The sequence below is a fragment of the Urtica dioica genome, chromosome 9 (genome assembly GCF_054948205.1).
Source record: "Urtica dioica subsp. dioica isolate 48M chromosome 9, U.dioica_male_clone48M_v1_H2, whole genome shotgun sequence".
Taxonomy (NCBI): Eukaryota; Viridiplantae; Streptophyta; class Magnoliopsida; order Rosales; family Urticaceae; genus Urtica; species Urtica dioica.
Genome location: NC_142764.1, coordinates 12,151,104 through 12,176,602, shown reverse-complemented (window position 1 = coordinate 12,176,602; position 25,499 = coordinate 12,151,104). Strand labels below are relative to the sequence as shown.

General features: G+C 36.6%; 3 protein-coding genes across 8 annotated transcripts; 1 reads left to right on the top strand and 2 right to left on the bottom strand.

Annotated features, from left to right (window-relative positions):
* The first annotated feature begins 6,085 nt into the window (after positions 1-6,085).
* On the top strand, positions 6,086-9,450 carry LOC149384978 (protein CHUP1, chloroplastic-like). 2 transcript variants are annotated; one of them, XM_089625306.1, is made up of 8 exons: positions 6,086-7,006; positions 7,087-8,013; positions 8,108-8,239; positions 8,337-8,518; positions 8,615-8,726; positions 8,805-8,948; positions 9,047-9,155; positions 9,238-9,450. In XM_089625306.1, the coding sequence occupies exons 1-7, from the start codon at positions 6,263-6,265 to the stop codon at positions 9,125-9,127; spliced, it is 2,322 nt and encodes a 773-aa protein (XP_089481432.1). In that variant the 5' UTR covers positions 6,086-6,262; the 3' UTR covers positions 9,128-9,155; positions 9,238-9,450. The 2 variants fall into 2 exon arrangements, with proteins under 2 accessions (XP_089481432.1, XP_089481431.1); XM_089625305.1 differs by having other exon boundaries at positions 9,047-9,450.
* Positions 9,451-10,168: 718 nt separating this feature from the next.
* LOC149384977 (P-loop containing nucleoside triphosphate hydrolases superfamily protein) lies at positions 10,169-13,834 on the bottom strand. 5 transcript variants are annotated; one of them, XM_089625308.1, is made up of 11 exons: positions 13,605-13,834; positions 13,432-13,513; positions 12,952-13,181; positions 12,761-12,869; positions 12,597-12,678; positions 12,397-12,482; positions 11,917-12,020; positions 11,479-11,609; positions 11,308-11,401; positions 11,038-11,093; positions 10,169-10,420 (listed from the first exon to the last, which is right to left on the bottom strand). In XM_089625308.1, exons 3-11 carry the CDS (start codon positions 12,994-12,996, stop codon positions 10,321-10,323), a joined length of 807 nt encoding a protein of 268 aa, XP_089481434.1. In that variant the 5' UTR covers positions 12,997-13,181; positions 13,432-13,513; positions 13,605-13,834; the 3' UTR covers positions 10,169-10,320. The 5 variants fall into 5 exon arrangements, with proteins under 5 accessions (XP_089481434.1, XP_089481436.1, XP_089481433.1 ...); XM_089625310.1 differs by having other exon boundaries at positions 12,952-13,153; XM_089625307.1 differs by having other exon boundaries at positions 13,432-13,834.
* A 4,176-nt stretch (positions 13,835-18,010) lies between these two features.
* On the bottom strand, positions 18,011-19,063 carry LOC149384976 (uncharacterized). The gene has a single exon (XM_089626213.1). The coding sequence runs from the start codon at positions 19,061-19,063 to the stop codon at positions 18,011-18,013; it is 1,053 nt and encodes a 350-aa protein (XP_089482339.1).
* Between the last annotated feature and the right edge of the window lie 6,436 nt (positions 19,064-25,499).

Here is a 25,499-nt window from a genome sequence, read left to right as displayed (position 1 = left end):
GTTGCTCATTTGCCCACGTCCTCGAGCATCAAGTCAATACAATGTACGGCGCACAGAGTCTAATACAGATTGTATCGCCGAGCGAGTTTCATTCCAGCTTTCTTGTAAGCTGAACCATTATTAGTGATAATCTAACAACATTATGTTCTCCGACTTCTTTAACCACGGGCGACAGAATCTTATAGATGTATAAATAGTTCTTGATCTCATCTGATGCATCAACAGACTTCAAAAAATAGTCTTACCAGCCGAATACACCAGATGCTCAAACGCGTCGGTCCCGTCCATCCGTCTGACATTATGGTGCATTTATATTCCTTCCACACTTCCCGTTGCTGATCAATGTACTTCTTGAAGGACACAACCTCGTCTCTCAAGTACGTGTTATAAATCTCGTATGGAGTCAGAAGCGGGATACCTGGACCTGTGAAGTTTGAAAATGCAAGTATAGTTGGACACGACAATATTTGTCAAATTAAAACCGTTACTTTAAATACACGAGTCTTACCTACTGCCATACCTTCATTGATCATGCGTCTGAAGTGACGCGACTTCACTTTGTTTGCCGGTATGTTCTCGTGGATGACGTAGCTGCTAATGGCTCGTCCTAGTCGTTGCTTCAATTTCGGATTTGTGGTTTCTGAAATAGTTGGTTGTCGTCCACTATCTGGCCGAAAATGATGAGGTGGTGGTGCAGTCCCGGAACCCCTACCAGGGTCAGATCTCCAAGCATCTGGCTGTGTCTCTTGACGGCTTCTTCTAAGAGCTTGCATAATATCATGTTCGTATTGTTGGTCGGGGTTAAGCTCTATGTGAGTCGGACCGAAGCGTCCGGCCAAGTGCTCGTCAACGGTTTCATCAAGGACGGACTTGTTTTTCTTCTTTTGGAAGTCGTCACTTGTAACGCTAACATCTCTTTGCGTACTTCTGCAGGACAACTCGTACATTTCTTCACATTCTTCTTCGGATCGTTTCCACTTAAGTGAAACTTCATCCGTGTGATTCCCCCTCCCCCGGTTACATGCCCACAATAATTGCACGTGAAGTGGTTTGAGTTTGTTGCAGCTGGGGTGCAATGCTTACGAACTCCTTCCTTGCTCATCTTCGATATACCTGCATATTAAATTCAAACTTTCAATCCAATTTCAACATGTCAATAAATTCTACTCAAACTACTTTCTTTTCAATATGTCCACAAATTACCTTCAACACGTCAATAAATGCTATTCAAACTAATTTTATTTCAATTCAAAACGTAACAATTTCAATTCCTACTCTATGCTAACATCTCCTAGCATACATGATAAATTAATTTCAATTCAAAGTCTACTCAAACTAATTTCATTTGAATATATCAACAAATTTTCTTCAACATGTCAATAAATTCTATTAAAACTAATTTCATTTCAATTCAAAACGTAAAAATAAAAATTTCTACTCTACTCTAACCTCTCCTAGCATACATGATAAATTAATTTAAATTCAAAGCCTACTCAAACTAATTTCATTTCAATATATCAACAAATTTCCTTCAACATGTCAATAAATTCTATTCAAACTAATTTAATTTCAATTCTAACTATTTCAATTTCATTTCCAACTCTATCAATTTCATTTCTAACATACATGATAAATTAATTTCAATTCAAAGTCTAACTATTTCAATTTCCAATTCAAAGTCTAACAATTAAAATTTCAAATCAAAATCAAACAACATCAATTTAACACAACATAATTAAAACCAATTCAAAACATAAACTTATGTAATTTAAAATTTAAAGACATAACCTGACATAAAAAAAACAGAAATAAAAAGTTGAGAAGCTGATTTTAGAGTCGCCGGAAAAAATGGTGGTTCGTCGGAAAAATGGTGATTCGTCGGAAAAATGGTGGTTCGCCGGAAGTTCTCTAAAAAACCTGAAAAATATATATCATAGATCGTCACATTACAATCAACATTCATGAAGGGGATTATATGAAAAAAAAAATCAAATTACTCAATAAAATGAACATGCAAGTTTCAGAAATTAGGGTTGTAAAACGAAAATGGAAATTCCATAAATCCGGACGAATTTCTTCGGCGATTTGCTGCATTTGAACCTTACTGAGACGAAAGGAATGGAAAATCGCCGATTCTCTTTGATTTCGCCAGTGATTGCGTCGCCTTCTTCCCTGCTTCGGTCGGCCCGAAATTAATTTTTTTCCTTCGATAATCGCTGAAAGCTGTGGAAAAATGGAAGCTTTTTATATTGAGATGTAAACGAAAAACGACGACAACTTGGGAACGAAACGGCGTGTCGTTGCCCGGCATTTCGAACGACAAAAAATGAGGAAACGACAAACTTGCATGTCGTCGACCGTTGACCCACCGAAAACGAATTTCCCGGTGAAAAACCAGGAAATTCTCAGGCATTTAAATCCTTGATGCAAATACATACACCAAATACACATTAGTCATGTATAAATATATATTATATCTGAATATTAGAAATAAAATAGTATAGTATCACAAACTTGAATATAATATTTATGAGCCAAATATGTGTTGGAGAAACAAGTGTGGTATCAGACACGAACAGTCGCTCTGATACCACATGTTTGTGACGCACTAGTGGTATCAAACACGAACATTTACTCCGATACAACTCGTCGGGATTATGTGCTCACATTGATAACCATATAACTTGTGGAATAAATTAATTACACTAACAAGAGCTAATTAAAAGGATAGTTATCTAACAAGATCTAGATTTACTTTATTAACTAAATAATGAAAGCATTTAATCATGTCAAGTAACCAATAAGATCAAAGATCAAGCCTTATAGAGAACTTACCAATTCGGGTCACGAACAAAATCTTCTAGCTTTCACAATCCGTCTTCAAACGCCTTGATCTCATTCTTCAAGCTTTCATATCCTCGTACTTGAACGCATTGATCTCCTTCTTCAAGCTTTCAGATCCTCGTCTTTGAACGCCTTGATCTTATTCTTCAAGCTTTCAAAACCTCGTACTCCTGTTAATGACACCGTAGTCTTCCGAAACATAATCTCCGGACGAATAAAGAAATACGGCGTGGGACCACACTCTTTAATCTCATACGATCAAGAAACAAATGTTTTTTCAAGATCTCACTCTTATTTTCTAAGAACGGAATAGAGAAATTCCAAGGGGTAGAGAGAGAGAGAATCGGCCAAGAGGAGAGGGAGAGTCTCTTGGTCAAATTTTCTGAAATGCACAAGTGTGTTTTTCTCTTCTCATGAACCCCTTATTTATAGTAGTGGAAATGATATATTCTTGGTAGTTTCCAAAATATATTATTTTCTTTTATTGTGTTTACACTAGTGAGTCTAAGCTTGGCCATTGGATCTTATCTCATGAATCCTACTTTCTCTTTTAACCATCAGATCAATATCTATGAGATTTTATTTCCTGTTTAAATAGAGAATATTTATTAATGAGAGAATAAAGGAAATATCTTATTTCCTTTTAAATATTATTCTCTCATAAAAGATAATAAAGGACAACATCTTATTTCCTTTTAAATATTATTCTCATTAATATTCATGAGAGAGAATAAATGACAATATCTTATTTCCTTTTAAAAATTATTCTCTCATTAATATTCACGAGAGAGAATAAAAGATAAATCTTATTTCCTTTTAAATATTATTCTCTCCTTATATTCATGAAGGAGAATAAAGGACTACATCTTATTTCCTTCTAAATATTTTTCTCTATCATTTATTTAAACAACTAAAGAGAAAATATTAGTAAGTACCAATAATATAGTAAACGAATTTCTACCTCACGGCCAAGAGGAATTGCACATATCCTTGTGCCAAATCCTAAAAATTCGATTCCCACTTTGGTGCAAGGCCCAATTGTTTAAAACTCAATTAATTATTTATTTACTTGGTCCAGCAATAAAAAATAAGTAATTGAATAATTATTTACTTGATCAAACAATAAATAATTAATACTACCATATATAATTATTTAATTATGCAAATACCCGTATTTCAGAATTGATGTTGTCAATCACAATTACAACTTGTGAGATTATAATAATGAAACACATTATTATTAGAGGTTCTTTATTCGTCTTATCGAAGCCGAATCGTTGATTATGGACCTAGTAATAGAAGCTTAACAAATCCGATGAAAAGACGAAAAAGTCATTTCTCTTTTCCACATCAATTTGTCTAATCTTGGTCAGACTCCACCTAGGTAAGCCAAGATTGAACTCTCCTTTATACTAGAATTATATTTATTCATCGCGACGAGTGTCCATTAATCTAGTCAGTACGTGATCAAGATCCTCCAGGTTCAACCTGTATCGAGAAAGGTCAATTTTTCCGTTATACCTTTCTTGATACATATATACCTTAAGCATCGTTGCTTCCCAAGCGAAAGATTCTTCCGAACGTACAAACTTCGGAAGTTCTGGCAATCTATCGGTTCTGGAATCAACCCTTAGGTGAGTGAACATTGACCTTTTTTCAGGAAGGTTGGATTCCGTATCTGTCAACCTCTTCCCACTCGAATCATGCTCCGAAAAACTCCCAACACATAAGCTGTGATTAGCATGACATTAGCCTTTTAGCGAATGAGTCAAAGGGTTCAGTAACATGATCCAGTGTCTATGATCACTCCAGGATTTAGATCAAGTCTCACTGTGACCATCATAGCGAGCCCGGTTAGTGTGTCATAACGGTACTTAAACGACACGTCTACAACCAAAGTCTGTCCGGGTCGTACACTTACCACAAGTGTAGAATGCTCGCACGTCGTGATCAACTTTCACTAGTGTTCCACATATATGACTTTAGATACAGCTGTCCAGGCATGTATCAGTCATCGACCATGTTTTAGCAACACTGCCTGAACTCAGGTGTTCAACGCGTGACACAGTTTAATACGGAGGCTATGGATGATAGTTACTATTGATTCTGATATTCAGACATCAACCCACTAATCATATGATGCTAATAAAGCAAACCATTATTCTATTTAGTAATCATTTATTTATTATCTCTTGTGGGTAAGAATTCCTAAGAATATGCACAATATTTTTTTTATTCCTTTAAAAAAGAGAGAGCTAATCATATGAATCATTTAGATATTTTATGACTAGTTTGTCCTCAAGGAGAGGGCAGCTTTGACACTCGAGTTGTTCGGTCCAATAATTTTGTTGAAGTGGGGAGGTCGACTTCATGGGCCTTTGAATGAACTTGGACTTTTGGCCCAATAATTTTTTTTTTTGAAGTGATGAGATCGACTCTACAATCACAACAATGATTTGGAATATATTTAAAGATAATTAATTTGATAAAGTTTTATGTCTAAGCCATACTTTGAAACTTTAGTAAATACTAATCTTAATTAAACAACTAATAAATGTATTTTTAGATATTCTGGCTACTAAATTCCTCTATTTGAATTTTCAATTTAGACGGTTTTAGATTGCAAATAATGTCATAAGTGTTTTATAAAAATATAAAGTAAAATAAAAAAAATAACGTGATGTCATAAGTTCTCAGTTCTCTTGACTATTATTGATTGTTTTAGTCTTCAATAAACACCGAAGAGGTTTGATATTTATGTATTGTTTGGTAGGAAAGAATAAGAAGAAAAAGGATGGATCATAGCAAAGAATGTAAAAGAAATGAAATAATTTAATAATTTCTTAAGTATGTTTGGTAGAAATGAAAGAAAATTAGATAAATAAATCTTTTAGGGATATATTTATAATTTTTTTTTTTTTTTCATGGATTATATTTCCTTTCAAAATTGGAGCTTGAAAATAGTGGGTCCGGTGAATTTACAATCAATCCCTCCAAATTCATTCCTGTTTTCTTTCGATCTTTCCTACCAAATATAAAACTGTCGATCAATGGAATCAATTCATTTCCCTCTTATTCCTCTGTACAATAAAAATAATAATAATAAAATGAAACTCCTGAAGTGGGGCCTACCCGGCACAAAAGTCGACCGTTGCACGCTTTCTCTCGTGGCAAACCAGAGTAATGAGCTTCTTATTAGCATTCAAATTTCAAAATTTAAAAAGCACATAAACCCCTTGGATTCTGCCGCAAAGAACAAGAACGAGGTCTCCTTTCCAGAGACACTTTTCCTCGTAAGTCTCGCACCTCATCTCGGCACCAGAGCTTCTTCATCACTCGCTCACTCACTTTAAACATTCAAAACTATCAGGAAATTAAAAGCTCTCGCTTTACTTCCATGTCCGTCAGTTAACACGAAATGAGAGAAGATAACCCGTCAGAGACCAGACCTAAAGCCTCTAAATTCAGCGACCAGAACCAACCACCAAAGCCTCACAACCAGAACCCCAAACCAACCACCACTACCAACTCTTCAAAACTGAGGTCCGCGTCTTCATGGGGGTCTCAGATAGTGAAGAACCTCGCCGGAGAGAAGAAGCCCAGAGCCTCAGCCATGTCGAGGAAACAGCCGCTACAGAGCTGCTCCGATTCGGCGACCCAGAAGAGTACGACCACCATCACTTCGCAGGCGCGAGCAAAGCGATCGCTCATCGGAGACTTGGCTTGCTCGGTCAACCCGACCCAGGTTCATCCACAGTCGTTTCAGATGCATAGCAATCATCGGAGGCAGTCTTCGCGGGACTTGTTCAACGAGCTTGATCACCTCAGGACTTTGCTCCAGGACTCCAAGGAGAGGGAGTTCAAGCTTCAGGCCGAGCTTTCCGAGTCGAAGAGGGATTCCCGTGAATCGGAGCTCGAGAGCGAGGTCGATTGTCTCAAGTGGAGAGTCGAGGAGCTCGAGGACGAAAAGGCTTGCCTTTCGGAGCAGTTGTTGTCGGGTTCGGCACCGCCGGTTTCTTCGGAGAAGGGCGAAGAGAATATAGAAATGGAAGTTGTGGAGCTGAGGAGGCTTAATAAGGAGCTTCAGCTTCAGAAGCGAAACACCGCTTGTAGACTTGCTTCTCTCGAGTCTCAGTTAGCTTCGACGGTCAAAGCGTCCGAGGTATCAATAAATTCACATACCTTTGTTTCTGCTGAATATAGTTGCCTTCCTCACTTTCCTGTCTATCTGTGTCTTATCAGAGTAATAACGTAGCGAAGATCAAAGCCGAAGCGTCTCTTCTGAGACACACCAACGAAGACTTGTGTAAGCAAGTTGAAGGGTTACAGATGAGCAGACTGAACGAGGTTGAAGAGCTTGCGTATCTGAGGTGGGTTAACTCGTGCTTGCGAAACGAGCTGCGTGGTTCGGCCTTGAGTTCTAATGGGTTGTCGAGCCCAAGTGCGATGGAGAGAAGCACAGAGTCCACCGCTTCGTTTCCTTGTCAAAGCAACGAGTACTCGGAGTGTGGTAGCTCGAAGAGGGTGAACCTCATAAAGAAGCTGAAGAAATGGCCTCTGAGCGAAGAAGACTTGTCTAACCTAGAACGCCCGGATTGTTTGTCGGACAAGAATTGGGTCGAAGTGGATGAACGGAGAAGCCCGAGAAGGCGACACTCCATAAGCGGATCGAAATGCATCACGGAGGAGTTGCTTCCCAATAAAAGGAGGCAATCCGATGCTTTTATAAGTGCGAAAGAAATGGAATTGGAAATAGAAATGGAAAAGGAATCGGAGCCACTGGGTTCCCAGTTCTACGGGAACTGCCATGAAATACTCAAGCTTTCAACTTCGTGCGATGTCGAGAAAAGGGCTTTGCGAATACCAAATCCTCCTCCGAGGCCTTCTTCCTCTGTTTCGAGTGGGATCAAAGAGGAGGGTCCATCACAAATTGCCCCTCCGCCACCGCCGCCGCCACCGCCGCCACCATTTCCGCCAAAGTTTGCGGTCCGGAGTAATGCGGGGACATTTCAGCGAGCTCCTCAAGTGGTAGAGTTCTATCATTCGCTCATGAAGAGAGACTCGAGGAAGGACTCTCTGAGTGGAGGAATCTGCGACGGCCCGGATGTTGCCAATGTTCGTAGCAGCATGATAGGGGAAATTGAAAACCGGTCCTCGCATTTGCTTGCAGTGAGTTTCTTCTCAAACCTTGTTTTTTTTCGGTTAGATGTCGGAGGTCAGAAAGTTTCAAACTTGTCAATTTCTAATTTTTTTTTCCTTTTAGATTAAGGCAGATGTCGAAACGCAAGGGGAGTTTGTCAATTCATTGATTCGAGAGGTGAACGATGCAGTTTATCGGACCATCGAAGATGTCGTGGAGTTTGTCAAGTGGCTTGACGACGAACTCTGCTTTCTCGTAAGCCGATTTTCTTTCCTAAACTTTTCTTGACTCGTGATGACCTGATTTAAAGTTTGATCTTGTGTTTGCTTTCTTGTAAAAAAAAAAAAAAAAGGTGGATGAGAGAGCAGTCCTTAAACACTTCAATTGGCCAGAAAGGAAAGCGGACACATTGCGAGAGGCAGCGTTTGGGTATAAAGACATCAAGAGATTAGAATCTGAAGTGTCTTCTTACAAGGATGATCCTCTATTGCCTTGTGACATTGCACTGAAGAAACTCGTGGCATTGTCTGAAAAGTAAGCTGAATAAAGAATCAACATAACTTTCTCTCAATCCTATAGTCCTCAACCTTTTGCAAATATCTGAAAGTTTTTATTTTGTCCCTCGACCAGGATGGAACGTACCGTTTACAACCTTCTTCGGACGAAAGAGACTACATTGCGTAATTGCAAGGAGTTTCAGATCCCCACAGATTGGATGCTTGACAACGGAATCATAAGCAAGGTTCGGTTATATAACGGAATATGACATGTCATTTATTCAAAGCATGGCAGCTTTCTATAAAGTGTTTTCTCTTTTCAGATAAAGATTGGCTCTGTCAAGCTAGCAAAGATGTACATGAAGAGGGTCGCTACGGAACTTCAGTCAAAAGCAGCGTCGGAAAAAGATCCTGCTATGGATTACATGCTTCTTCAGGGAGTGAGATTCGCTTTCAGAATTCATCAGGTTTGTTTTGTGGGCATCAAATCACTACTCTCTTGCTTATGCGTTTGTTATTTGATCGTATGTACTTATTCGCTGTTTTTTGTTGTTTTTTTACGCAGTTCGCGGGAGGTTTTGACGCGGAAACAATGCACGCGTTTGAGGAGCTTCGCAACCTTGCTCATCTTCTCAACAAAAAGTAAAGGGTTTGAGTCATGGTTTACTAGCTCGGTAACCACCATATTAGATAGTGTACACATCTCAGCAAAGGATTTGGGTCTGGTCCGGAAGCTAACATTTTTATTGGGTTCAGGACCTTCAAGTTTTGGATTCTTCAGGAGTTGGATTACTTGTGTTCTTCCAAAGTGACATGTAAAATGACAGGAGAGCCTGATTTTTTGTATTTGTTTTTGTTCTTTGCTGGGGACAAAGAGAGCATGATGTAAATGAAGTATTTTTTTATTAGATCTGTGGAAAATATGGAGAAAATTTATTTTATGCTCCCAAATTTTTGTTCATCATTTTACTTTTTGCCCCATTGTCTATTCTACTCGTTTCATATATTATTTATGTAAGACAATAATAAACAATGATGGTAGGGATGATAATTTTACCCCACTCACACACCCAAGTTCTACTCGTTATGGGTATAATTTTACATGCATATATAGGTATACAGTGATAATATATGCCATTTTCGGTAAAATTACATGGTTATAACTTATAAGTAGGACTTCATATAAGCTACCTTTTATCATATATTGTTAGGGGTTTCACTACAAACTCAAAATAATATTCTTTACTCTAAATAAGTGGAATTTGTTATTCAAATCAATCTTGCTTTCAAAGATCTAAAGAAAATGTCTCTCTGCATCGATCAATCTACCTATAGAGTCTCATATCAAAGATTTGGTCTGATATTCAGAATTAGAATATCAGTAAATACGCACTATTTCTGATTGAGGATTTATAAAGAATATTAGAGGTCCTTGAAATTGACATTAAATAGGGGAAAGAGAGTGGGACAAATTAAAGAACAAATATACAAGCAAGAGAGATTAATTATGAAATAGTGAAAGTTTGGAATGAGTTCTTTTGTTTTGGTCGAAATTGAAATTTATGTATAATCTCCCAATTTCAGATTAACTTGCGTATTTTTATCAATTTAAAGTGTTTTTATCATTGTATTACCGAGTCTTGTCATTCACACTGATCAAAATGAAAGATTTTCCTCGAAATCCAGATATACAAACCCACTTCCATAGAAGATACAAAACTCAGTTTAATACAAGTAATATATTGAAAAATCAGCTGCATCTTCAGAGGGATCCATAATTCAGTGGCTTAAACCCAAAGCACGGCGTTTTCGAAAGGCCAAAAAGATTGTTAGAAGGGTCTAGTCGTCATCCTCCGGCGGATCGAAGTCCTTGATCTTCACATCAGCATCTTCGCCATACTGTATGGCGGTATCAATTTGAGACAGAACATACTTTATGCTGTACAACACAACAAGCACAAGTCAAAGACCAGAGGAACCGAAATGCACGCACGGATTTTAGTACATTGCAAATTGACCAAAACGACTAAACCCACCGACTAATAAATATTGTTCACTAGAATAGCCTTGTGACAGAATCATGTTCCCTAAATGGTAAATGAACACTCAAACCTCAAGTGGTCAACGAAGCAATAATTTTGTTATTACGAAGCAATTGAAAGATATATTATTTATTTATTTTTTATTATTTTTTTTACTTGAAAATATATTATTACGATATGCATAAAATAATCAAAATTAATTGATTTATGAAATGAAGGAAACGGGTAAAAAAAATCTTTGTTAATTATGAATGAAAATATATCTATATTTTTTTATAAACAAGGAATTTTTTTTTTCCTTTTTTTTTACGAACACATAAATAGATCATTCTCTAATCACTACTGCAAAAAACAGGTCTTTAAATTCTTTGATTCTACAATCAAGCCACAGGGTTCTATTACAATTGATAAAATCTACCCATTTGCAAACTGGATAAGTATCAATCTTGATTGTGAAAGTGCACCAAGAATCCACAAACAATTGGAGGACCAAATCAAGTTGAAAGAATTATACCTGCTCTCCTTCCTCAAGTCGAGTGGCAAGAAACTCACCATGTTATAGTCCTCAACCTGAAACCATATAGATACCATGTTAGAAAACTAGTTCATCGAGAAGAAAAAAAAAATTCCACTACGGACGGCATCATAAAAAATATCAACCCTCGTCAGTTAATTTTTTTGCTCAATTAACTGATATGGCGCTTATTTGTATCTAGATGACTGATATACTTGTTCTTAAATGAGTCAAATTTGGCTTAAACCGACAATAGACCCATCTACTCACCAGCTCAATCAAAGACTTGTTAAGCTTTGAAAACTGTGGAGCCATCCTCTGATTTAGTTCCGACAACAACGCTCGAGGATTTGGGTTCAGGAAACTACGAATAATCAGCACAACAAAACGATCGTCAATATTTAAAGAAAAGAGAAAATCGGCGAGGGTGAATGAACTTACTCTTCGATGTCCTTTTTGTTTGAGACGAGGTCCATTTTTGAGAGGATATTTACATGGGGAACCTCAAGCTGTATCATTGCAGAAAGAGAGGACATACACCCACTGATAAACTTTGTTACATCTGTCATAAACTGATACAGTGAATGAGAAAAAAGCATTAGTATGAATAAACTAACAAAGTGGCAACTTGACTTGACCAAGACAGTAACAGGTAACAACATAATTTAATTTTTCTGAACCCTCTGATAAAAGTCTGACGAAGTTGCATTTTTCATGGCAGAAATAATAAACCAACATTTCTGAAGTAGCTGAAGAATTAAAAAAAATCATCCACACACGTGAATAAAAATGCACGCTTACATGTTTACAGGCAAGACTCAGATTGTACCTACTATAAGGGTATGCAAATTAGCCAATCAAACAAAAAGAAGTAAATACCTGCGAATCAAGCAAATACACTCCGCAAACATTGAAATTTCTACGTTTCAAATGCTCCACAAAGCTCTGAAGAGCTGAAACATGTGAGAAAAGTTCTATTTGGCCTGAAAAGAAAAATGAGGTTTCACAACTCAGCATCACCATCCGTATGAAAGGATAGCATGGTACTCTTCATTTTTCTCTGTTTTAATGATACATGTGAGCAGTGGAGAACATATTTGTAATCGAAAACATAAAAACCAATTATCTGTTGGTCGACTAAACCCATCACACATAAAGCACTCCTGTAGGATTTCGTCGACTAAACCCATCACACATAAAGCACTCCTGTAGGATTTCGTCGACTAAACCCATCACACATAAAGCACTCCTGTAGGATTTCGTCGACTAAACCCATCACACATAAAGCACTCCCTGTAGGATTTCGTCGACTAAACCCATCACACATAAAGCACTCCCTGTAGGATTTCGTAACCTTACCTGGACAGTCAAAAACAATGTAATCATCGTCTAGGTAATTTTCCAGCTCTTCTGTTAACCAATCATCCATATTTTCTTCAAGGTGTCTAAACTCGGAGGTTAAGGCCCAACACCAAAGAATAAATAAAAAAATACTTGCAAATAACAAATGTCTTGTCCATCATTACAGAGCGACAATAAGAAATGGCACATAAGGATACTCCATGCAGTATATAAGACCACCATTGGGACCCAGCCCAAGTTCCTCCATGACATCATCCAAAGAAATCAGTTCCCTAATATCTACACGGCCACATCATTACATAGTTGGATTAGTAAAACACTAAACTAATAAACGAAAGCTTTTAAGAAAGTATGCCCTTACCCATGGCTACAGGGTAGTCGAAGTTTTCAGCAGCAGGATCTAGGTTTATGATATGAATCGTCCTCCCAATAGCTTCACAATGTTTGTGAAGACTAGAACAGTACGTCGACTAATTCCACACCAATAGACAGAATCAGCAGACACATTCACTAATAATAGTCAGAAATAAAAGAGCGGGATGGTAAAATCACCTTTCCACTGCCCGCCGGGCCAATCACAAGCTGAGCGTATCCCATAGAAACGATTCCGAGCAACAACTTCACGATCAAATTAAAACAAGCAGAGAGAGTTGAAGACACGTAGTGACTCAAAAATCGCAGCAGCAATATAGGCGATACACCAAACCCCGATCGCGAACAGTATAGTTAGGGAATCAGAGTAGTCCATAAACACCTATGACAAGAGACCATATGATAATGTCCTGAAATGGGATATTATAAGACTGTCAAAGTCGATGAACAAAGAAAATCATTTCCCTAATTTTATCAGGTACATTATCATTACTTGATTATCATTCCCCCAAACCAGAGCATTTTTCTAAATGTTCTAATGATCAATAATCCCTCCTAAAGCTGAATGTCCCAACTAATTAAAAAAAAAATTGTTGTAACAAGAGCAATTAGGAAATAGTGATTCTCAACTAATCACAGAAATGATCGACGACAACGGACCTTGAATCCTCACCGCAAAACGCGTGTAGGTTTTTTTTCTTTTGCTTTTGCTTTATGGACTCCCCAATCTTGTGACTTTTCCCTAATATTATTGTTACGATTATTGTTATTATTTCTAATACGTTATCAAAATTAAAAAAACTCGAACCAATACCGTTCAGGACTCAACTTACCGAACCAAGAGCTAGTGTTATTTTTTCAAAAATGGGTCAAGAAAATCGAAAGAGCTAGAAACCAGAGAAATCTACACTAACACAGGTTGGTGATATCTCACCCAATAAGAAAGCAACTATTTGTAGAGCTGTTCAACAGAGGACACGTTAGAAATCGCAGGTGTTTTCTTGGTGACGGCCAAAATATGTTAATAAGCTTAGAAATCCCTAACAAATGGAGAGGAGCGAGTCTATACCTGGACTATTTCATGAGTATATAGAAATGTGTCTTGCAACTCTTTGGGGCCCATTGATTGTTTTTTCCCAATGGGAATAATGAAAACGTGTAATTTGTTATGAAAACCAAAAGAATAACTTAAATCGAAAACTCTTTAAACACTTATTATAAGGTAAGAATTTTAGAAGAGAGATTAGAGAAGTATGAAGAGTAAATTTTGGAGAGAAATTGAAAGAGTGAATTGTAGAAATTGGGATGATTTTCCCTTCATCATGCTCATGTATTTATAGTGAAAATTTGTGTACATTAGTCAATAAATTAGGTGTAGGGTAATTAATTACTTACCTATATTTTTGACTTATGAGCATAACAATTATTTACAACACTCCCCCTTTGGGATGCTCTTCGATACATTTACGTGTTCATGTTGCCTCATTAAAAACCTTAATAGGAAAAACTCAGTGGGATAAAAACCTCAGTAAGGAAAAAAGAGTACAGCTATGCAAAGCTCCCCCTGATGCAGACATTGGTGTGGTCTTTCTACAAATCTTGCAATTTACGCATTTCAATGTCATGAACATGTTTTCTGAAAGTTGAAGTGGGGAGCGCCTTTGTGAGGAGATCGGATGAGTTATCACAAAAACGAATATACTGGATGTTGATAACATTGTTCTTCTCTAGCTCTTGGGTGAACGAAAAGAACTTTGGAGGGATGTGTTTTGTTCTGTCGCTCTTGATGAATCCTTCCTTCATTTGAGCAACACATGCGGCATTATCTTCATGAAGTGTGATGGGGTCTTCAATTGTTGGAAGACCACTGGTGGCTCTGATATGTTGCGTCATTGATCTCAGCCATACACATTCACGACTTGCTTCATGTAGTGCTATAATCTCCGCATGATTTGATGATGTAGCAACGAGCGTTTGCTTTTGAGAACGCCAGGAAATTGCAGTCCCTCCATACGCAAACACGTATCCAGTCTGAGATCTCCCTTTGTGTGGATCTGATAAGTAACCTGCATCTGCATAACCAATCAAAACTGGTTTTGTCTTGTTAGGATAAAATAATCCTAAATCAATCGTTCCTTGAAGATAACGAAGCACATGTTTTACACCATTCCAGTGTCTCTTTGTAGGAGCTGAGCTGAATCTTGCTAATAGATTAACTGCAAAAGCTATATCTGGTCGAGTGCAATTAGCAAGGTACATAAGGGCTCCAATCGCACTGAAATATGATACTTCAGGACCAAGAATCTGTTCAGATTCCTCACATGGACGAAATGGGTCTTTTACCACATCTAGGGATCTGACAACCATTGGAGTACTTAAAGGATTTGACTTATCCATATGGAAGCGTTTTATCACCCTTTTCGTGTAATTTGACTGATGCACAAATATTCCAGTTTTCACGTGCTCAATCTGTAAGCCAAGACAATATTTTGTCTTCCCAAGATCTTTCATTTCAAATTCTTGCTTTAAGTAAGAGATTACTTCTTTGATCTCTTCATCAATCCCAATGATGTTTAAATCATCAACATAAACAGCGATGATTACACATCCGAATGTAGTTTTCTTAATGAATACGCATGGACAAAGAGAGTTATTGACATAACCTTTTTGTATTAAATATTCACTTAAGCGATTAAACCACATTCGTCCGGATTGCTTTAACCCATATAAAGATCTTTGTAATTTGATGGAATATTTTTCTCTAGGCTTTGAACTAGATGCTTCAGGCATCTTAAATCCTTCGGGGATCTTCATATATATTTGAGTATCTAACGATCCGTATAAATATGCTGTGACAACATCCATGAGATGCATATTTAGTTTCTCATGCACTGCTAGGCTGATCAAGTATCTGAATGTAATTCCATCCATTACAGGGGAGTATGTTTCTTCAAAATCAATTCCGGGCCTTTGAGAAAAACCTTGGGCAACAAGTCGAGCTTTGTATCTCACAATCTCGTTTTTCTCATTTCTCTTTCGTACAAATACCCATTTGTATCCAACAGGTCTCACATCTACAGGTGTGAGTACTATAGGTCCAAAGACATTGCGCTTGTTAAGCGAGTCAAGTTCGGCTTGAATTGCATTTTTCCATTCCCCCCAATCGTGTCTATTTTTACATTCAGTAACAGACATTGGTTCGGGATCTCCATCATTTTCATCCATGACATCGCATGCCAGACTATATGAGAATGCATCATTGATTTCATCATTTCGGTTCCATTGTAGACCTGTATTGACATAATTAATTGAAATTTCTCGATTTTCCTCGTTTTGTATTTCTGGAATACATTCCTCCATTTTGGGGTCATTTTGTCTCTCTGCTCCTTTTCTTTTCCGAGGATTTTTATCTTTGGAACCGAATGGTCTTCCACGCTTCAGACGTGTTGTGACTTCATGAGTGACTTTATTTTCAATTTGTCCTTTTGGGACATCAATTTGCGCGGGAGCATTTGCAGCAGGAATGTATGATTAAATCACTCTTTTAGTGTCTGTAAACACATCAGGAAGTTGATTTGCAATACCTTGCAAATGTACAATCCTTTCCACTTCTCCTTCACAATCTTTTGTGTAAGGGTCAAGATGCAATAATGTTGGTACAGACCAAGTAATTTCTCTTTTCAGCTGGTTTCTTTCTCCCCCTAATACTGGGAAATTTTCTTCATCAAAATGGCAATCAGCAAACCGTGTTGTAAAAACATCACCAGTTTGAGGTTCTAGATACCTAACAATAGATGGACTTTCATAACCTACATAAATTCCAAGCCTCCTTTGAGGTCCCATCTTTGTTCTTTGAGGAGGTGCTATAGGCACATAAACAGCACATCCAAAAATTCTCAGATGAGATATATTTGGTACTTGGCCAAATGCAAGTTGCAGATGGGAGTATTTATGATATGCACTCGGTCGGATGCGAATTAATGCAACAGCATGTAATATTGCATGACCCCATATTGAAGTAGGGAGCTTTGTTCTCATTATCAATGGTCTAGCAATAAGCTGGAGGCGCTTAATTAGCGATTCAGCTAGACCATTTTGTGTATGTACATGAGCAACAAGATGCTCAACATCAATCTCAACTAACATACAATAATCATCGAATGTTTGGGATGTAAATTCACCAGCATTATCGAGCCTGATTTTCTTAATTGTATGATCAGGAAATTGAGCTCGTAATTTAATTGTTTGAGCAAGTAATTTCGCAAATGCCATATTGCGAGTTGATAACAGTCAAACATGCGACCATTTGCTAGAAGCATCTATCAATACCATGAAGTATCGAAATGGACCAGATGGTGGGTGAATAGGCCCACATATGTCACCTTGAATACGTTCAAGGAACGTAGGTGATTCTGTTTCAACCTTTCCCGGTGAAGGCCTTATGATAAGCTTTCCAAGAGAACAAGCTTTACATGGGAAAATATTACCTTGAGGGATCTTCTGGCCCTTCAATGGATGCCCATGTGTATTTTCAATAATTCTTCGCATCATAATAGAACCAGGATGACCCAAACGATTATGCCATGTCATTAACATTGAAGACTCAATGACTACCGAATTTGATTCTATCGCATTTATATATGTGTAGTGCAATCCAGTAGGGAGCATAGGTAGTTTTTCTAAAATTTGTTTCTTTCCAAATTTGGATGTCGTAAGACACATATATTTCATGGTGCCTTCAGTTATAGACTGAGTATTAAATCCATGAGAATATATGTCATTGAAACTCAACAAGTTTCGTTTGGATCTCGGTGAAAATAAAGCATTATTTATATTGAATTCTGTTCCATTTTGCAGTGTGAAATTTGCCTTACCAATACCTTCAATCAGATCCACAGGACCTGATATTGTATTCACAAAATTTTTCGTTGGCTTTATCATTGAGAAAAACTTTTTTATCATTCAAAATAGTATGCGTTGTTCCACTATCCGGTATGCAGATTTCTCCAGTACCAACCATTTGGTTCGCTACACAATTTGCTTTTTCCATATGATAACTTCATATTAAAACAAAAATAAAGTTAATGAGAAAAACGTACTTGTATTATATAATACTAATGTGTTACATAGTCTTGAAAAATATTACACATATTATACATATTTATATTTAAGTAACTAGGTAAAATATTGGACTTTGCTTCATTCCCAAGCATGGGAAAAACATACATGCATCATTAATCTAGAAGTCTTCTGTGAAGGCAGCAGAATCAACAACAGTGTGCGCAAGATCACCATCGAAGTCGGAAGCATTAAGATGAGTGGAGTCATCTAAAGGTTCTTGGTCAATAAAGTTGACCTCCCTTTCTTTCCCATTCACGAATGCTTTATGTAGATTGCACAAATGTTGAGGAACACGACAAAGTCTAGACCAGTGTCCTTTTGTGCCACAGCTATGACAAACATCTTCACTACCCTTGGAAGTACTTGGGTATTTTCCCTTTTTGTGTGGATAATCGTGATTCTTTTCATCTTGTTGCTTCTTATGATATTCTTTCATGATATTGTAAGAATGGTTATGATTATAACCACTTCGACCACGTCTATATCCACGTCTGCGACCATGACCACGACCATGACCTCGTCCTCGACCCGGAATATAGTTCCGTTGTTCAAGTTCTTCGGAGTTGACAGCGTTTACTTCAGGTAACGCTTTTGAACCTGTCGGACGGGATTGGTGATTCTTTATGAGCAGTTCATTATTCTTCTCTGCGATTAGAAGACAAGTAATTAGTTCAGAATATTTTGTAAATCCTTGAACACGATATTGTTGTTGCAAGGTTACGTTCGATGCATGGACAGTGGTGAACGTCTTTTCCAGCATGTCAAGATCTGTCACTTGGTCTCCACAAAATCGCCGATGAGATACTATTCGGAACATCGCAGAGTTATATTCGCTGACTTTTTTGAAATCTTGGAACCGTAAAGCGTTCCATTGATCACGGTATACTGGAAGCATGATCTCCTTTTGGTGAAAATATCTGTCCCTCAACTCCTTCCAGAGTAAACTTGGATCTCTGGTGGTGAGGTATTCACTTTTCAATCCCTCGTCAAGATGTCGACGAAGGAAAATTAAAGATTTTGCCTTGTCTATATTTGACGAGGTATTTTCCTCAGAAAGTGTTTCCAGTAAACCCAAAGATTCCAGATGCATCTCTACATCTACCTTCCACGGCATGTAGTTTTGGCCTGTGATGTCTAGAGGACTGAAATCGAGCTTGACGAGATTTGCCATGATGATAACTATTATGAAATATAAAATTTCTTAGATTAATAATTAAAGACATATAAGTCTACAAGAATTGTAAGGAATAAAAATAAATACATGAATCCAAACATTACTACAACGAAATAAAATTCATTCGGTGGAATTTCTATGGTAAAAATATAAGCATTAAACATAACAATAAATATGGCAATAAAGACTAGTAGTAAGCGAGACATTTTGAGCTTGTACCGAAAAATAGTAGGAGATGAGAAAAATATGTATGAGGTAGAAGAAAATTTGAGAGTTGTGTGGTAAAAATGAGTTGAATAGATATGTATTTATAAGGTAAAATATAGCCATTTATAGCCGTTATATTACCGTTGGGTATTTATTAATTTTGTGGTAAAAATTATTGTATTTAAGTATAACAATGTGTAATAAACAATATGTAGATGTACGAGTATTGAATTGACATAGCTAATCAAAATAAAATATTAAGTGGAGCAGTTAAAATAAATTTGCAATTAATAACATTTTTCTATAAGGTGGCAAAGCCTCCTGTGTATAGAAAATTGATATTAATTACAAGTAAGATGTAGTTCACATCACTTTACTATAAGGAGGCAGAGCCTTCCATACGTATAGTACTATGATGTTATACATTAACGAAGGTAAAATATTGTAAATTACATCATATTACCATAAGGTGGCATAGCCTCCTGTGTATAGTAATCTGTTGTTATACAATAAATAATAGTTATACGAGTTTTAGTGTTTAGAGTATTATACCTCCGAATTGATCTTGACGAGAGTGATCGTGCTGATAACGTGTTATGAAAACCAAAAGAATAACTTAAATCGAAAACTCTTTAAACACTTATAAGGTAGGAATTTTAGAAGAGAGATTAGAGAAGTACGAAGAGTAAATTTTGGAGAGAAATTGAAAGAGTGAATTGTAGAAATTGGGATGATTTTCCCTTCATCATGCTCATGTATTTATAATGAAAATTTGTGTACATTAGTCAATAAATTAGGTGTAGGGTAATTAATTACTTACCTATATTTTTTGACTTATGAGCATAACAATTATTTACAACATAATTATATATGTATAATATATAAAAGTATTATTTAATTAGGCTAAGAAAATTAGAAAAAAGGCTCAGTAATGAAAAAGCTCAATCGATAATTTTATAACATAATTTTATTTTTTATTTTTAAGAGAATGAATAAACATGTAGGTATTTAAAATGAATATATACGTATGTTTATATATCTTTTTTAATTGTATTAATTCATATGAAAAGTGTCAATAATATACTCGTCGGTATCCGGTATACCCGTAATTTTGTATCATTATAAATCTGTAGTGATATTAAAATTATTATGGCCTACTCATCGGTATACACGTTAGTAGTCGATATAGTATCTATAACGGTATTAAAACTCTTATGTTAAACATCTAGCCTAATTATTTCATTATTAAAAATAATCTTAGTTATGAAAAATTTATGCGCTATATTATTTTGAGAGGATTAGACACAAGGTGAGCTCTATTTTTATTATTTGAATAAGTATATTATAATTTTAATTGAGAGTAGCTATTATATTATTCCAAATATTTTTTTATGAATAAAAATAGGTTTGTAAACCCCTTTAATATATATCTTAAGTTTATTATTGCGAAGATTGGGAAGACAAAAAAGCATATGTGTAACTTTCAAAAACAATTTATAAAGAAACACGCATCGAAAATAAATTCAATTTTGTAGAGCACTAAAGTCATAATAGTACGTTTATAGCACCGCAACTATTAAACAGTGTAAAAAAAAAAAAAAAATTGATATGATTTTACTTTTGTAAGATAAACAAACTTAATAATGATTTTTACTGTACAAAACATGTCAAAACTTCATGTATATGATAAAATTTGAGTAGATTTGTATAAGCTTCAATGGTGGAGTCAGAAACAAGTTTCGTGGGATTTCGGAAGAGATAAATATCAATGTCAGAGCAGTCAATGATACACACATCATACAAATTTCATTAAATTTTTCTACGATATATTCTTACTGTTTTTTTAGGCCATGCGCAACCTGTATGTACATATTTTAATAATTTTTTTAATGATATATATATATATATATATATATACATATATGTATATATATTAGTGTAGGACTTCGACCCTTTAAACGAAAGTGACTTTTGGCCTCAAAGCGTCTGAGCTCTCGGCACAAGTATGCAAAACTGGGCTTGATCAACCCACTTATGGAAGTACGATGAGACAAATTTAAGGTCAACTCACTCTGACTGCAACTCGAATTCATAGCTCAAATAGGTGTCCTGGAGATGGTACTACAAGTTGCTTAAAACACAAAGACGAAGACTAGTCAAACGCTTCTTCCTCAATTGGCTCACCCATTTCGAGGAGGAACACATATCACAAACTGAATAGTGCTGACTGATACATGACGTGTTCGCTCAATACACAGAGCTCAAAGGAAAAAATCGAGACTGTAAATAGAAGATGGATTCAGCAAAAATGGACACTTACGTTAAGTGTTTTCTTTTTTCTCACCACATGGAGAGAGCAAGAGAGTATCTTTAATAATACAATCGATAACATTTGACTTTTAAAGAAGCAAACATGTGGCCACTACTAAATAATTAGCTATATGTGTTCAACATTAAAAATCAGGGCCGAACCTTGTGACCGCACTAAACCAAATTGGTATTAGAATCTCCAACCCGAGCTCCAAATAAATGATTGTCGATTAGTTTGTGAGTTTGCTCCTGTTATGGATGTGATTCGCGAGTTTGCTCCAACTATGGTTATGCTCCAATTTTGAGTTAGCTCCAGCTATGAGGGCGCTCTTGCTATGAGGGCACTCTCGCCATGAGGATGTTAGGAATATTGTCCACTGAAGATAATAAATAAACATGAATGATTTTTGAATTTGACAAGAAGTTTACTTTATTAGCATCATATGATCAGTGTGTTGTTTTCTGAATCAGAGTCAATAACAACTATCATCCATAGCCTCCGCATTAAACTGAATCACATGTTGGGCATCTGAGTTCGGGCGGTGAGCTAAAACTTGGTCGATGATTGATACATGCCTGGATAGTTGTATCTAAAATCATATATATGGAACACAAGTGAAGGTTGATCACTTTGTGGGAGTATTCTGCACTTGTGGTAAGTGTACAGCTTGGACAAACTTTGGTTGTTGATGTGTCGTTTAAGTACCATTACAACACACTTACCAGAGTCGCTATGAAGGTCACAGTGAGACTTGATCTAAATCCTAAAGTAATCATGGACTTCTAGGTCATATCGTCGGGTTCTTTGACTCACTCATTAAAGGCTACTGGGACACTGGGATACTTATGTCTTGGGAATCCAGAACGTGATCTGAGAAGAAGAGTCGCTATGAAGGTCACAGTGAGACTTGATCTAAATCCTAAAGTAATCATGGACTTCTAGGTCATATCGCCGGGTTCTTTGACTCATTCGTTAAAGGCTACTGGGACACTGGAATACTTATGTCTTGGGAATCCGAACGTGATCTGAGAAGAAAGTGGTTGACATATATGGAATCCAGCCTTCCTGAAAGAAAGTCAATGTTCACTCACCTAAGGGTTGATTCCAAAACCGATATATTGCTAGCAGTTTTGTAGTAAGTAATGTATGGAAGAATCTTTCGCTGGAGAAACAATGGTGTTTAGGGTATATATGTATTGAGAAAGGTATGACGGAATAATTGACCTTACTCGATACGGATTAAACCTAGAGGATCTTGATCACGAATTGACTAGATCAGTGGACACTCATCATGATGAGTAAATATATTTCTAGTAATAAGGAGAGTGCAGTCTTGGATTACTTTGTGGAGTACTGAACAAGATTGAACGAATCGATTGAAAAGAGAAATGACTATTTCGTCTTTTAATCGGATTTGTAGGAGCTTCTGTTACTAGGTCCATAGTCCTCTATTCGGCTCTAACTAAGGCAGACAAGAACTCTTTAGTAATAATAAAGATAAATACTATTATTATTATTATTACAATATCATAGTTGTAAATTATTTAGCAGCATTTATTCGGAAATTTGTCTATTTGCCGAATTAAATATTTATTGTGGAATTAATTATTTATTGTTAGATCAAGTAAATAATTAATTGAATTTTAAGTTGGGCCTTGTGCACACTATAAGATTCGAAATTCCTAGGCCCAATAGTAGCTAAGTTGGGCGCCTACTATGAGTATTAATTACACAATATTCTCTCTTTAATTAGTTGCTAGATTTGTAGAAAAGAAATCAGGTAACTAATTAAATAAGAGAAAGAATAATAATGTTGAGATATTCTCTCTCCATTAAATAAAGAAATAAGATATTGTCGTCTATTCTCTCTCAAAATTAATTTCCTAATATATAGGAGAATAATAATGATAGAGATATTCTCTCAATTAAATAAGGAAATAAGATATTGTCCTCATAATTCTCAAATATATAGATTCCTTAAATATATGAGAAAAATAAGGAAATATAATATCATAGATTCTGATTTGATGGATGAGAGAAAAAGTATGATTTGTAATCAAGATCCAACGGTTCATGCTTAACTACAAAATAAGAAAAATAAAGGAAAATAAAATATCTCTAAGAGCTTCAAGTAGGAGTCAAGGAGAACATAATATACACACAACAGAAGAAGCAAAAATTTGGCCAACATCACAGAGGTGGACGAATTGTCTTCTCTCTCGGACTTTTGTGATTCCATTCTTAGAAAAATAAGAGTAGATTTGAAACTCCATAATCAGATCATATGAGATTAATAGAGTGTGCCTACACTGTATTCTTGTTTTATCCGGAGATTACGTTTCGGAAGACTACGGTGTCGTCCAAGGAGATCCAAGAGATTCAGAGATATCACGGAGATCAGATCGGAGCTCAAAGATTGGGGAGGAAGACGAGAAGAAGAAGGTGAATCCGTTTCATAAGCTTGAGGAGAAACCCGTAAGTTTTCTGATAACTCGTCTATTTAATTCGGTTGCTTGATAATTGCTCTCATGGTTTGATATTAATTAAATAGATCTAGATCTTGTTAAATAACTTTAAATAATTAGTTAAGTAGCGTAATTAATTTATTCTGCATAGTTATGATGAGGTGAATAGTAACCAACAAGCGGTATCAGAGCGATTGTTCGTGTGTGATACAAACCTGTTTTCCAACAGAGGATGCTCAAACTACGAGGAGGCTATAACTATGCTTGTGTGCTCTTGAGAGACAAATAAAACTTGAGCTATTGGGGTACGGAGGCAGTGCCTCTAGCGGGCTCTCCGACACTCAACATTAGTGTGATTGCATTGGGTGCTTATGAGTTCTTAAGAGTAGACTCAGTGAGAATCAATTTTAGCAGATATTAAGGGTAGAGAGTTTTCGTTACCTCCCCCCTCGCGGAGAAGGGGTATTTATAGATTCTGGAGGAGTCAATGACACATTACCCTTGCCTTGGGCGTCAAGGAAGCTTATGGCTTGGGAGGCTGACCGAAGATGAGAGGCCAGTTGAGGTAAGGAAGCCAACCAAGGCAGTGAAGCCGGCCAAGACAGGGAGGCCAGTCAGGCATGAGAGGCCGTCCAAGGATAGGAGGTTGGTCGAGGCAGGGAGGCCGGTTAGGTATGAGAGGTCGGTCGAGGCAAGGAGGCCGGCAAATGCAAGGAATCCGATCAAGGATGTGAGGACTGTAGAGGAAGGGATGCCGGCCAAGGTAAGGAGGCCGGCCATGGCGGAAAGTCCGGCCAAGTGACGTCAAAGTGATCCGGTCTGGTCATGTGACCCTGGCCAGCCAGGTGATCCAGGTCGGTCAAGTGACTCAAGCCGACAGTTCAATTCATGACCTCGAGCTTCCGTGCAAGCGCGTTCTTGAACTCTTGTTCTCCGATGCCTGGAATTACTCCCTTTGGCCTTGTCTTTTTGTACGGGTGTTAATAATTAGATTGAGAGTGTCAAAATTTGAATAATGTAACTTTATATTTTTTTTTCTAAATAATGGAATTGAAAATATAGTCAATTGAAAATAATGGATTCGAAAATAGCCAAAATATGTTTAAAGTTAGTAAAATAGTCACAATTTACAAAAATATACGCGTATCAATAAATTTGTTGACGGTAAAAAATTATTTACATACGGATGTCAATACTTAGATTGACAACGTCAAATTTGGATAATGTAACTTTCTATTTTGCTAGACACAAAAATTTATCTAAAATTAGTAAAATAGCCACAATTTACAAAAATATACACATGTGTCAATAAATTTGTTGACAGTAAAAAATTACTTTATACACGAATAATTAGAATGACAATATCAAATTTTGGATAATGCAACTTTCTATTTCGCCAAAAACTCAAAACCTTAAACAATTTTTCTAATCAATAAATTTCAAATTACTA